This window comes from Gobio gobio, assembly GCF_949357685.1.
Source record: "Gobio gobio genome assembly, chromosome: 4".
Taxonomy (NCBI): Eukaryota; Metazoa; Chordata; class Actinopteri; order Cypriniformes; family Gobionidae; genus Gobio; species Gobio gobio.
The window spans coordinates 41,900,250-41,914,937 of NC_137100.1; the positions used below are offsets into that span (position 1 = coordinate 41,900,250).

Consider the following 14,688-nt stretch of genomic DNA (forward strand, 5'->3'; position numbering starts at 1 on the left):
ATATATATACATATACATATACATATATATATCTGCATTTATTTAATCAAAAATACAGAAAAAACTGTAGCCTAATATTGTGAAATATTATTACATTGTGTTCTTTTTAACTTTTTATTAATCAAAGAATCTTGAAAAGAGTATCAGTTTCCATCATTGACCTCATATTAGAATGATTTCTGAATGATCATGTGACATTGAAGAGTGGAGTAATGATGCTGAAAATACTTAAATACAAAATATTTAAAATACAAATTATTTTAAAATAGAAAACCATTATTTTAATATATTTCGCAATATTGCTGTTTTTTATCAAATAAATGTAGGCTTGATGAACATAAGAGACTTATTTCATAATGCTGCATAATATTCAAAAATAGTATAATAAAGTCCTTTCATGTAACCATTTCGCCAGTCACTTGGGTTTTGTTAACTTTGATAGTTTTTTTAATGAAATAGTAAACGGTGTATCAATATACATAAAAGTGAATTTAACACTACTTACCATTAATGCGACTTTTGCTGCTGTGGTTTTGTGCAGGGATTTGTTTGTTGTCTGTTAAAATCCATTTTGTCAGTGATGCAATTTATAAAATGAGCCAAACCGCAGGAAATTGTTCCACAAACGTTAGTTCGTCTGTCCATGTAATTTTCAACCGATTTATGAATAAGAACAGAAAATTACCGCTTCACATGATCATCGCCCAATGGAATTTGAACTTGCTTTGCCAGATCACGATTGGTTGGTGTACAGCCTATACATGACAAACGGGCATTGGTGAATTGTGTAATACTTTAAAATATATAGCTAATATATAGCTTTGTAATTAAATCAACACACACTCGAGAGCCGCTTCCGAACAGTGGAAAATCAGCAGTCAATCAAAATGCACGCGACCCATAGCAACGCGTTATGGCAACACCTCAACAGAAATTTTCCAACTTTTGAGCCGTTCGTTACTATTGTAACGTTATACATTGTCATGTTATAATAATCACATTTATTTAGTTTTATTGACCACGATATTATCATTGATATCTGTCTGAGAGGGGCACTTTTGATTCATTTTGAAAAAGGGCAGGGGCTCGAGCACCCAAAGCCTCCCCCCCCATCCCCCAAAAGCACGTGCCTGCCATGAAGGATTGTTTGGTTTTGTTATGTACAAACTGTTATACGTTTTATTAGCAGTTCATTTTCATTCATTGATTCCATGCACATTATCATAAATAATAATAATAAAACCCCAAATGAAGGGGAAAAAAATGTATATAAAAAAAGGAACCAGAGTCACCTGTGATATCTTTATTGTCTTTGTTTATGTCTGTGTACAAAAAGCATGCAAAAAATAGCATCTTTATATGGTTTGGTACATATTTACATAGTAAGAGTTGCATTCAGTGCTTTCTCGGGCCATGCTCTTATTTGTCTATTTCTTTGATTTTTTTGTTGTTGTAATAGTTACATTCAGATCAATGCAGCAGAATACAGACGTCTATAAATAACCAGCAATATCAGGCACTCTGACACGAATAACTGGGCAGTTCAAACTGCATGTGAGCGAGACAGTGTTCTACGATTTATACACATGAATCAATTCTGATATACATTTGAATCAACATTTGTAAGAAAGGGAAAATAAAAAAGCATAAAGCTTTGATAGCAAGGACGTTTTGCAGCTACTGAAGTGCATCAAAATGGCCACTTTTCTCTCACTTCCTTCAGAGACTCAAACGAGTGTCAAACAACAGAAACCTTTATAAATGTGGGTAGACAAATAATCAAACCTCGTCTATTGCACATGAGCTGAAACCCGGAAAAGGAAAAAGACTTGTTCAGATAGAGGTATGGCATTTTGCTGCATATGTTTAGCTTATACAAAAGTCCTGCAGGAAACAATTTAAAGGGGTTTTAGACATTATTTGTTTAGTCTCACATAGATGTCAAAAGGAATAGTGAACCTAGAGAGAGGTTTGTAAAGGTTATAGCAAGTTAAGGGACATGCCGTACATAAAGACACTACAAGGTGCATAGCATACATCAAGAAGTAACAGACAAGACTACTGCACATTTAAGACAGAATGGAAAAATGCGACTGCACATATAAGAGAAAAAGTGGGGTCATTCAATGAATTTACAGAATATGCTACTCCATTCTCTCTGTATTTCCAGAACAGCAGTGTCAAGACCCTGAGTACCACATATTACACAATGGAAATGAGACTCCATTCATTGCCTGAATCAAATACTCTATACAAACAGACCAAAAAAGATTTTGGCACTGAAAATGAATTTTTTCTGTGTAATTCAGTTTAAAGAGAAAATGTTATGGGCAAGAACCAATCTAGAAGGAGTGTGTGCATAGAAGAGGGTCAGAGAGAGATGGGGGAAGAGAGAGAACAAGGGAGGAATGTGTAGGAGTAAAAAAAAAAAAAAAAAAATGGACCACCATCTGCACAGGATATTAGTGAGAATATAATGAAAGCGGTTCACTGCAGTTTATCAATCTGTCTTTATACAAGCAATAATGAGTCATCTAAATGGCTGACATCAGTTAAAGGTTTCCTCTAAACACTTGCTGCTTACTAGAAATAATTGGCAGATGACCTAATTGAGTCCAGTTTTATTCTCTTGAAATGAATTAAAGGGACAGTTCACCTCAAAATAGTCCAGCTGCAGTGATAATCTGTTTGTAATCAGACTAGTAGCACAGTCAGAATAAAAAAAGTCACATGTAACCACGTCAATTGGAATGAATTGGCCAAATCCGATTGAAATGAATTCGGATTGTAAGGAGTGGTTTAAACCTTTTCTAATCTGTTCAATAGGACATGTAAACATTTGATCGATTGAAAACTGGAAAGTTCTATACATGTGTAGTGATGTAATATGCCTGACGTATGACGCATGGAACGAGCTGTTGTAGTTGAATATAGTTTCATAAATGACTGTTGCGTCAATCTAAATTGTTCCTTCCACTAATTGTCTGTAAAGTGTGTCAAAAGATCAAATCTGATTAGAAGCTTGTGACATATAGGCTACTGTAAACACGCACATCAAGCAGATCACTTATTTAGCGTTCATGTAAACAATATATTCGGCTTCATCAGTCGGAATTATTTAATTCCTATTGGAACAAAAATTGTCCATGTAAATGTAGCTAATGACAGTGAATGGTGACCACAGTGTTTCCCATCCACTTTTTATTATATGAGAAACAAGCAGCTTGGACATTCTGCTAAATATCTCCTTTCAGGTTTCAAATTGATATGAGGGTAAAATCCTGTTCACACTATAGCCCTATTCGCACGGGATTAGTATTATCTGGGGACCTCGTGTGATTTAGAAATTACATTCGCACGGTGATTTTACTCGAATTTACTGACTATCTCCCGGATATGATGTCAAGACTTGTACATTTTTTTTCGTAATAGATATAGCTGTATGCAATTATAAACAGTCGTATCGATATCATTTTGATTGTTTTATAGTAATAAAAATCATGTAGTTCAGTTAGAGAACAGACGCTACAATTAAAAACTGAACTGAGCAATATAATAACAATATACGGCGGAAGATTCAGTTTCAAAGCTAAATGTAAAAGCGCCCATTTAAGCGAGTTTGTCATTGTACTGTTCTGTTTTTGTGTTTTTCATTAAGAATAATATTAAACACACCATTCAAGCAATTTACTCCCAAATTGGTGCTCATTCTAAAGTGAAAGTATAGCCTAATCCGCGCGGCCGCACAGGAATTCATAACGGTGCGCATTATATGCAGCCTAGCTCCATTCTTCGTGAAAGATAAATATAGAAATGCGCACAGGAAACAAAAACCTTGCAATAATTATATACGATCCGCCTAATCCTGGCCAAGTCACAGAAATGCCGATTCGCACGGGACTACTATTACCACCGGACCTCGGTGTTTGGCGAAATATGGTAGGTAATTTGCGGGGGAATTTTTAATTTACAAATTACAGACATGGCCGATTCGGACGGGATTAAAATCACAGACATTCTCTGCAATTATTACAAATCACCAGAGGTCCCCAGGTAATACTAATCCCGTGCAAATAGGGTTTAAGATGAATATTTGGTGCAATAAACATTTTAATTTGAATGAACTGCTCTTAATGAGTCTGTTCAGACCTACACGGACATTTGCATGCCGTCAATGCAACAGAGGGTTTCTAAACTCTCTTCCATCGCAGTGCAAAGAAAACTGGACAACCAATAAGATTTGTGCTTTTGGTCACATGCCCAGAGCTGCTGCTGTTATATAAAATGATGACGTTTTTGCTAAACAACAGTAAATAGCAGACGAAGAATCCATTTTTTGAGTCAGAAAGTTTGTGCTCAGACGTCACACCCACGGACTGTTGTCTGAACATATGATGCATATAGCACACAAAATGGGAAACACTTTGGGAGTTTCGAGGCCGTCATCTGATTGGTTAATTTCTCCAGGAGACTTGTGTCGCATTCACATTTTCAAAAGAATGTGAAGTTCACAGCACCATTGTTGCAATAAAGTTGCACAACGTTCTTGAATGAACCGCACGGCGGTCTGTTATTGTACATCAACTTTCTGCCATTTTTTAACACACTGGTCTGAAGAGACAAATTGGACAGAATTTTTGCGGGTCATCCGTGTTGCTATGAACAGACTTTTGGTAAATGATAACGATAAAATTTTTGGTTGAACTGTCCTTTTAAAACTGAAACGCGCTCAGTGAGGATTTCACAATGAAAATGAGTGATCTGTGCTCATAATTGAATATCTCGATCGCCAATGTGCATTTACAATGGTCGTCCGCTGAGAATCTCTTTGTACTTTTAATATGTGGTTTAAAAACAGGGGATGATTGGTTCGCCTGGCAGACGATCCGATGTAAACAAGGGCGTATTGTTTTGGATGGAGTTAATACAGGCCAAGAGGGACCGTGATGACATTGAATGGCAGTTCACTTTCGTTCAACAGCTAAACACCATATTCAGATCCTTCCCTCAATAGGCTTGTCTGTTTTGAGTGAAAGTGACTCCCTCTCCTTCCGCATCAGCGAACACTTGCTCGCCTCGCCTCGGTGGCATGTTTACATGTGAGTTTGAGCACCCGTTAGCATTGCTGACTGACAAATAGGCCTTTTGGAATGTGAAGACTCGGTAAACAATGACACATTCTGTTCCTGTAGAAACAAAGCGTTGCGACACGAGAGCCCTGAATCCGGTGCGATCCAAATGTGGGATTTCTGACATTCACAAACACAGAGAAAAAGCCCTGTTCTAGATAATGCGAATACCAAACGCTATACGTTTGGTGAGAAAGCCCTGTTCGCTAGAATTGACTGAATGTGCAGACATTTATACATAAAGAGCTCTTTTAGTGTCTAGTAGTTACATAAGCCCCTTTGATTCACACTACAACACTGTGTGTGTGTGTGTGTGTCTGGTTATACATTGCATCTGAATGAAATGAGAACATTTGGATAGTATGAAAGAAATGGAAAGCAACAGAGATATGGAAACCCCATAATATGGAAAAGGCCATATTTCAGGCATGCCATGACAGATAGGGTTAAGAATTGCACATTGACATATTCAAAATGGCAAGACACCATAGCTATTATTTTACACACATGTACAAACGTTACGATGGCAGCACACTGCATCAACGCCATCACTGTTTTTAGCTTTATGAGGTGCTGTACCAAGTTATTTGAGCATATTTTGTGGTATTTTGATCTAGAAAGCTTATCTTTCAAACAAACCTGGCCCAGTGTAGATTCCATCCAAAATATACTTGTTTAGCCAGGATAAGGGAACAAAGGTGAAAAGAACTGCGTGAAGGAGAAAGTATGATTTTCCGCCAGAATACCAAGGCCAGGTTTTCTGAGACCATTTACTACAGTGGACTTAAAAAGCAAGGAAAGTTATTCTTGTGCAAGACTTAAAAAAAGTGAAAAGCCTGAATGATAAAAAACGCAATAGCAGAATCCAGTTCAATGTCAAGGTGAGCCTCAAGTCGGCGAAAACAGAGTGTAGTGTAGCGGTTTGGGTCATGATCGTTATCTGCTCGAAGGGTTGGAAGTGTCTGAATGGAGAAGTGCAGACAATGAGGAAGGCTTCGGGATCTATGGAGACACTCAAGAGGTGGGTGGTTCGTCCTCATGCAAGTCCTCAAGCTCGACTTCTCTACCAGCCTCTCCACTGCTCCCCTTTCTGAGAGAGAAAGAAAAACAGAGAGATATGAATCATAATCTTTCTAAATGATCCATGCATTGATCCAGTAGTTGATCTCGAAAAGCCAGTCTTTTGACTATCGATAGTCTATAAAGTCTGGTGCACTATAGAGATTATTCAGGCCAAGAATCGCCCATACAACCGCAGATGCTTTGGCCAAAAAAAAAAAAATCATGGCAATGAAGATTGAAAAGATTGAAAGATTTAATTGAAATAAAATCGCAAAATCAAGATGCAAAGCAACCAACAGCAGTTTAACTTTTGAAGTATATTTAGGGCAAATAAATCAGAAATCAATGATACCACAATTTTCAAAAATTATTTAAAAAAACTGCACTGTGAATGGTTGTACAGAAGAAATAAAAATGTATGAATACTTTGTGATTTTCAAGTACAAGACATTGTGCTTGAGAATATCTATTTAGTTGCTATCAAGTGCCTCAAGTAGAAATTAATATTTTTGATGACATTAATCTGGAAAACTTAAAAACAGTTATTCATTTTACCTCAAAAGTGTCATTATAGTAGCTTGGCACTTTGTATATTATATAATACTGTTCAAAAGTTTGGGGGCAGTGGGATAAAAAAAAAAAAAAACTGATTTCTGAGCACCAAATCAGCATATTAGACTGATTTCTGAAATATCATGTGACACTGAAGACTGGAGTAATGGCTGATGGAAATTCAGCTTTGACATCACAGAATAATTTATACACATATATATATATACGGGTCATAGATATATACATAGATACCTCATTAGTGCCTGCGTGGATCATGGCGTGGATCGCTCGAATGAGGTATCTATGTATATATCTATGACCCGGCCAGAATTTTGACCTCACACACGGGAAGTGATGGCAGTCTGCAGAGCTGAAGCGTTCGTCTGATATGAGGTGATATATTCGCATAAATACCACTCGGTTTCTCTCAGAAACCGATCGTTTCGTGTCTTAAGACATCATGGTGTCGTCACGAGCAGCAGGGTTTAATTTGAAGTTGTCTGTCCATGTTTTTTTTACTCTAATAGAATTCGACCCCCATTGAGATTCCCATTCATATGAGTGACACACAGCAACGGTTGGAGTTAAAAATCTTCATTTGTGTTCTACTGAAGAAACGAAGACACCTACATCTTCGATGCCTTAGGGGTAAGTAGAAAAACATCAAATTTTCGTTTTTGGGTGAACTATCCCTTTAAACAGGTGTGATGCATCTGTTGGACCTGAATGTGGTTGAATCTATCCAGTATTAAACACTGAAAACTAGAAAACTAGCACATCGACACACAATCTTGGAGGAAACACAGATGATGAACATGGGAAGGTTCTCTGCAACAGAAACAACTGCACACAGAGGAACGTACATAGTGGGATTCAATGAGACCACAACATGACATGTTTCACTGGCTTTCAAATGCTTTCACTGCCATGAAGCAAGAGAAATGGCACACAAGGACAGGATGGAGGCTGATGTATGACTCTTTCATTGACCCGTGGGAATGCATGTAGAAGGGCAGGGAATCTGACACAGGGCTTGGGTGACAAATGACAATGACCACCTGTCACAATGAGTTACCTTAACGAGGGCTGGAGTTTAAAAGAGGGCCGGAACGGCCAAGAGTCCCTGCAGCAGAGAGAAAGAGAGAGAGTGGAGGAAAGGGAGGAGAGCATCAGCGGTTTCATGTGAAGATAAGCAGCAGGAACCAGGTCATTATAGAGGCTACAGTAAGTTATTGCTGGTCAGAATGCCAGTTACATTAATAGTCATGTCGAGATCTGCGATAAAAGTCAATTTATGGAAATGGAGGCATTAGCATCAACTACTAAAGAGAGATGCATGTGCCAGATGCTTATCAAAAAACTCATCAAATGCCAAGCATATTTGTCCAGAAGAAACAGCGTTTAACCCCAGTATTTGACAAACACCAACAGGAAATATTATCAACTAACTCCAGTCTGTGCTTCATGAGCATACGAATAGGTTACCCACACTTTCAACCAAAAAAATGAGGTGCTGGAGGCCAGAAAAAAAGGTCCTGAAATGTAATAATGTGCAGCCACATTTTCAGCACATCCAACAAATGTGTAGTGATATGGCAATTTTTTTCCCCATGCTCCCAGACAGGGTTGGCTCAGTGATGTGTATAGCGTTATAGCGTGTCCTAACCAGGCCTGAAGTGACAACTTTTACACAGAAAGCTAAATGTGGCACGATGCAACAAAATGACAACAAATAAACATATTTAGTTTAATACACAGCTGTGGAGTAGCGGGGCGTTGCTATCCAGCACAAACAGAGAACAATAGGCTGACAAAATGCACTGATACGAAAAATAGTGGCTGATACCAATAAGCTTAAAATTATTCTGTTATATAAATGATAAATGGAAGATATTTAAATTGTATACTATTTTTTATTGTGTGTATGTATGTAAGTATATACATACTTATAAAGAGTACATATACACTATATTGCCAAAAAAGTTTTGGGATGCCTGCCTTTACATGCACATGAACTTTAATGGCATCCCATTCTTAATCTGTAGGGTTTATTATGGAGTTGGCAAACTCTTCTGGGAAGGCTTTTCACAAGGTTTAGGAGTGTGTTCATGGATTTTTTTTCTAACCATTCTAGTCATTTGTGAGGTCAGGCACTGATGTTGGACGAGAAGGCCTGGCTCGCAGTAAATCTCTAATTCATCCAAAAGGGTTGAGGTCAGGACTCTGTGCAGGCCAGTCAAGTTTCTCCACACCAAACTCGCTCATCCATGTCTTTATGGACCTTGCTTTGTGCACTGGTGCAGTCACGTTGAAACAGGAAAGGACCATCCCCAAACTGTTCCCACAAAGTTGGGAGCATGAAATTGTCCAAAATGTCTTGGTGTGATGAAGCTTTAAGAGTTCCTTTCACTGGAACTAAGGGGCAAAGCCCAACCCCTGAAAACAACCAAACTTTACACTTGGCACATTGCAGTCAGGCAAGTATCGTTCTCCTGGCAACCGCTAAACCCAGACTCGTCCATCGGATTGCCAGACAAAGAGGCGTGATTCGTCACTCGTATCCACTGCTCTAGAGTCCAGTGACAGCGTGCTTTACACCACTGCATCCGACGCTTTGCATTGCATTTGTTGATGTATGATATATACATACACACACACACACACACACACACACACACATATCACTACATTATAATTTAAAGCATGAAAGATGGATTGCGATTACATTTAACAATGTTATTTATGTGAGCACTAGATGGCAGACAAAATAGGTAGACATGAGCAGGGACAATGAAATGTTGTCTATTAGATATATATCCAATATTGGCAGATTTAAAAAAAATCACTAGCCGATATGGTGCCTGGACTATATTATAATGTGAGTGTGCTAAAACAGGTTATTAAAGTGACAATATTCTGACAAAATGAATATTTAAGAGAGATGTAGAATACTTAATTAATACAATCTTCATGAGTATCACAAGAAATTACGTGTTGCCATCACAGAGTAATGATTGCAGATGAATGCTTGAGAAAGGGGGGGGGGGGGGGGTGTTCGGTATGTACAGTAAGTGTGTGTTTAGATGAAAAAGGTTATTAACTGTGCGGGAGGTTGTGTATTCAACCTGACACTGAATTATGGATGACATGCAAATAGGCATCCTGACAGTTGGAGATTTAAAGGAACAGAGAGATTTTTCTAAATTACGATGATGGCTTTCTACCAACCGGGGGCGCTGCTGCTTTTTATCCACTTAATCAGAAATACTATTACTCAGAGGAAAAACCTGCTGACAAATGGCTAATAAAAAAATGATGGAGGTAAATGAAAACACAATCGACTGCCTCTTGCAAAAGAAGTCACCGTATTGTCACGCTGAGTCGCTGTATTGATCCAGCTCATTCCCAATCAGATTGCACCTTTGCCAACAACACAGAGAGGCCACACCAAACAAGCATGTCATTTGTTTACAGACAATCAAATTACCTTTCAGTTTTGATAGTACAAACAATAACTGCATATGGCAAAGCTGGAAAAAAACAATACAATAAAAAAATACAATACAACCTATAACAGAGAGCATTCAGCACTGCATTCAAATATTCGCAGGGCTGACTTTGGTCTATCTGGGATGCATACAGAGATAACCAGATTGTTTGTATTGATCCAGGGCATTCAGAAGACTGGGAGCAACCCTCTGCTGATTCTGACAGGCATCTAACAGACAGCACACAGAGAGGAAGAGTGAGAGAACATTCTGCTGTCCTTGAACAAACCCCCTTTAATGTGGGAAAAGCAGCAGAGTGGGGACAGAGATGACTTCATGGAGACACTTACTGTCAGTCTAGTGGGCAGATACATTAACAGCAAAAAGCCTCTGAGAATAACTGTCAAAGGAAGGATGGAGCAAACAACATCCAGACTGAATTATTGTTGTGACCTTTTTAGAACATGTATATATGTATATATAAATGCTGAAAATGACAAACTGAAATATACATGTGTAACTATAAATGTACATATTTATATAATAATAAACATAATGTTCATACTCATTTGTAAGGGCAAATATTCATCCAAACACGTAATTAATAATAAATTGTAAATGCGTTCAGCATTCTGCAACAAATATTTTAACAAGTTGCCAAGTCTGTTCTGTGTGGAGTAGCTAGTATATCAAATGAATGAAAGTATAAATCCTTTAGTTTGAACATGCTCATGTGAATAATCTTTATAAACAGTATTTCTGTTGTGTTTGTTTTATGTATGTTCTTAGAATAGACATGAATAGACTTTGTTTTCCTCACAGGAATTCCTACACAACTTCTAAAAAAACATTCGGAGGAAATAAATACTACATTATGGCAATTGTAAGATGGTCTAAGAAGTTTTTCAATCATCATTAGAGTGCCACTCAGGCCGAATAATGCAAGGACATTATAATTCTGTCAAAAGTGTGTCTGATGTGTTCCGAAATTAGAATATAAAGCATACAAAATGTTTATCATTAACCAGCGCTAAGACCAAACATCGGACTTATCTAAATTTACGGCCAGGAGCTGCTATTGATAAAGGAGTCAGCTGTCTCCTCAGTGCAATGCAGGAGAGAAAGTTCCAGACAGGAATAGTAAAAACCTCAAGTCCCAGAGCTTTGAATGCTACTGCAAAGTAAAAAACCACTGAATCGTGCTACTATGGAAACGTATGTTGGCAGCAGGAGAAGTAATGGGTGACTATTAGCCCACCTTCCTGTTCAAATAGATAGACATGACGTCTGAAATATCATCCTGCAACCTTGAATGTGAGAGTGAAAAAAGCAAAGAATGAAAGAGATGCAATGCTGAAAATATTTCAGCCTCTTACAAAAGGCTTGTGAGGAAAAGGAGAGTCATTAGTGTTTGTGCAGCTATATTACTATGGTTTCCAGTTGGTCATCGGTTGTGTTGGAACACTTACATGAGAAGACTGCCGGGTGCAGACATGGATCTCTCTTCTCTCCTGCTGGGACACTCGAATGGATTCCCAAAGGAACGCTTCCTTAACATGGCTTTCACCAATATCTACAGCATCACAGGAAAGAGGGGACAACTAGATTTAACTTACTGTCCATATTAAGAGAATACAGGGCATTCAGAAATACAATATTTACAAATACACAATAGAGAGCAAAGAACAGCGGTGAGCTAAAAATACACTTTGCATTAACTGAAATGATGATGCCGAGAAGGACTAATTCCAGGAAAGTAATCAAGGAAAAGCTGACAGTTCAGAAGCAGGGTCAGTTTGACGTGGTGAGGTTTCAGTTGTTTGATTGAAGTCAATTGTGTCTTAATCTTTTTATTCATCCACTCATTGGCAGCAGTACGATGCACTAAACACATTTGGCTTGTGTGTTCATGTAACTACAGTTCAGGAGCTCATGTTTTTTACACATGGAAACCCTTGTTCTTTCTCTGTTTCACTTACCACAGCAGACAGACTAGGAACAAACTTCACCGAGTTCTGCACCTCCTCTTCAGTGACTTCTACCACTGTGCAGTGCTCCTCTTCTAAAGGCATAGGCTCTGTACCATCCTGAGTCACCCATGGGTCCACCTGAAGATACGCACACACACACACACACACACACACAAAACACATATGCTGTGAACACCTGTCATTCCGTCAAACCATCCATCTGGCCATTTAACCTATTCTTTCATCCATCCATCTGTATGTCCATCCATCCATCCGTCCAGGCAATCTTTATCCATCCATCTGTTCATTCATTGATGCACCCTACCATTTATCAATGCATCCATCCATCTGTCCGTCCCTCCATCCATCCCTCAATCATCTGTTTATCCATCCATGTGTCTGTAGATCAGTTCATACATCTTTTCTTCCATATATCCATTCATCCATCTACAGTTTCATCCATCATCTATCTGTCCATTCATCCCTCTGCCTGTTCATCCTTCCATTCATCATCCATCTATCCATGTCTGTAGATCAGTTCATACATCTTTTCTTGCATTCATCCAGCCATCATATATCCATCCATCCATCCATCAATTCATCGCATCCATCATTTATCCTTCCATTCATTAATACATACATTTCTATAGATCCGTCCATACATCTTTTCTAACATCAATCCAGCCATCATATAACCATCTATTCATCAATCCATCATATATCCATCTATTCATCAATCCATTGCTCTGTCCATCTATCCATCCATATTTATCATTCCATTCATTAATCCATCCATGTCAGTAGATTAGTCCACATCTTTTCTTACATCCATCCAGCCATTATCTAACCATCTATTCATCAATCCATCGCTCTGTCCATCCATCCATCCATCAAGCCATCATCTGTACTTACATTTATCCATCCATCCATCCATCCATCCATGCATTCAACCATCCATCAAGCCATCATCTGTACTTACATTTATCCATCCATCCATCCATCCATCCATCCATCCATCCATCCACCCATCCACCCATCCATCTATTCATCCAATCAGAGAATCATTAAAGAAATAAAATATTTGTCCTAAAAAAAAAATCTGAAGGATGTGAGGGTAGAGCTGTTGAGTGAATGTAGGCCGTGCAGCTCTGATTAAAGTGTGCTCTGGGGATCGCTGCTTTAATGGAACATTTTCTGGGTAATGACATGCAGACAGGAGTCTCTAATGGTCGAGTGTGTGTGTGCTAATTATTCACACTCACTGTCACACTGAGACAGCAGATGGAAGTTTCCAGAATTGAACCAAAATCATTCTCCATAGGCATTAGCTGATGTGTTTCTGTCCAAACATCAAGTCTGCTAGATGGTGCAGAAGCTATCAGAGATATTGTGTCATATTTATACTATCCCTGTATGAAACATTTCTTTTTTAAAAACCGACTATAATTTCAATATTAATTGATGTTGCCCTCTATGGTGAAAGGAAAATTGAGGTGATTTCTAAAGGATAGCATTGATTAATAATGCTAGCCCAGCCAAAAAGGTCAAATATGGGCATTACGTTTAGTGTAAATACTCTTCAGTGTATAGTAACTCAATATTAGAAGTTGTGAAGATGAATGTGGAAGGGATTACTCAGCACTTCCAATCTAAGAAGTGCTAATTTCCATCATATGTAGACTTACTTTGATCTCAGGAACGGTGATCCTGGTGTCCGGGTTTTTGTCCAGCATTCGTGAGACCAGGTCCTTCAGCCCTTCGCTGATAGCTGGCCTGAGATATCACAGAAACACAAAGCAAACAGCTGAAAACACAAACCCAATACATCTGATGGTACTGCTAGACAATGACAGTGTGCTTTTACAAGAGATGAGACACACTGCAGACAGAAGAAACACGGTTTCCAGAGCCCCCACTGACTGTCAAACTGCCTCTTTAACAATCACAAGGGCTGAAGAGCTCAACTGTACTAAACACGAAAGAAGAGGAGGATAGATAGGTTGGATAGTGTTAAGTCTTACAGAAGCTCTGCAAACATGAAAAAACTAAACAAAACGATACATACTCAGCAAAAAAAGAAACGTCCTCTAATCAATATTGATTAATTGTTTATAGTTCATTGAACAAGCATGAAACAACTTTGTTTAAACCATTTCCAATAAAGATACGTAAAGCTTCTTATCTTTAAAATATCGTTTCCTGAAAAAGGGGTTTCTTTTTTGCTGAGTTTATTAGAAAAAACACTCCAGCACCTTAAAAAGGTAGAGTAAGGCTGAAGAATTAATACGAATAATTGCAATTATAGAGTATGGTAGAGATCAATAGAATAAAATGGTATAATACAATAGAGTACAGAAGCAGTCCAGAAGAGCAGTTATAGACTACAGTGGTGTTGTCTTTATTTCCAGTTCAAATATCTAAACATATTTAAAACCAGACACATTTATATAGTAATATTTGCTTTCAGAGAATATATCTTGAATTAGG

The 14,688-nt window shown here is 38.1% G+C and overlaps 1 protein-coding gene across 3 annotated transcripts in view; it reads right to left on the bottom strand.

Annotated features, from left to right (window-relative positions):
- Positions 1 to 1,289: 1,289 nt before the first annotated feature.
- The window catches only part of camkk1a (calcium/calmodulin-dependent protein kinase kinase 1, alpha a), a 123,596-nt gene continuing 110,197 nt past the window's right edge, over positions 1,290 to 14,688 (bottom strand). Inside the window, exons 14-17 of one of the 3 annotated variants that reach the window (XM_079815542.1) lie at positions 13,887 to 13,974; positions 12,211 to 12,339; positions 11,701 to 11,804; positions 1,290 to 6,219 (exon numbers count right to left, since the gene is read on the bottom strand). In XM_079815542.1, the coding sequence (XP_079671668.1) occupies positions 6,144 to 6,219; positions 11,701 to 11,804; positions 12,211 to 12,339; positions 13,887 to 13,974 (397 nt within the window). In that variant the 3' untranslated portion in view covers positions 1,290 to 6,143. Of the gene's footprint in view, positions 6,220 to 8,477; positions 9,356 to 10,177; positions 10,462 to 11,700; positions 11,805 to 12,210; positions 12,340 to 13,886; positions 13,975 to 14,688 lie in introns of those variants that run through there. The other 2 variants (XM_079815543.1, XM_079815541.1) reach the window with 2 other exon arrangements.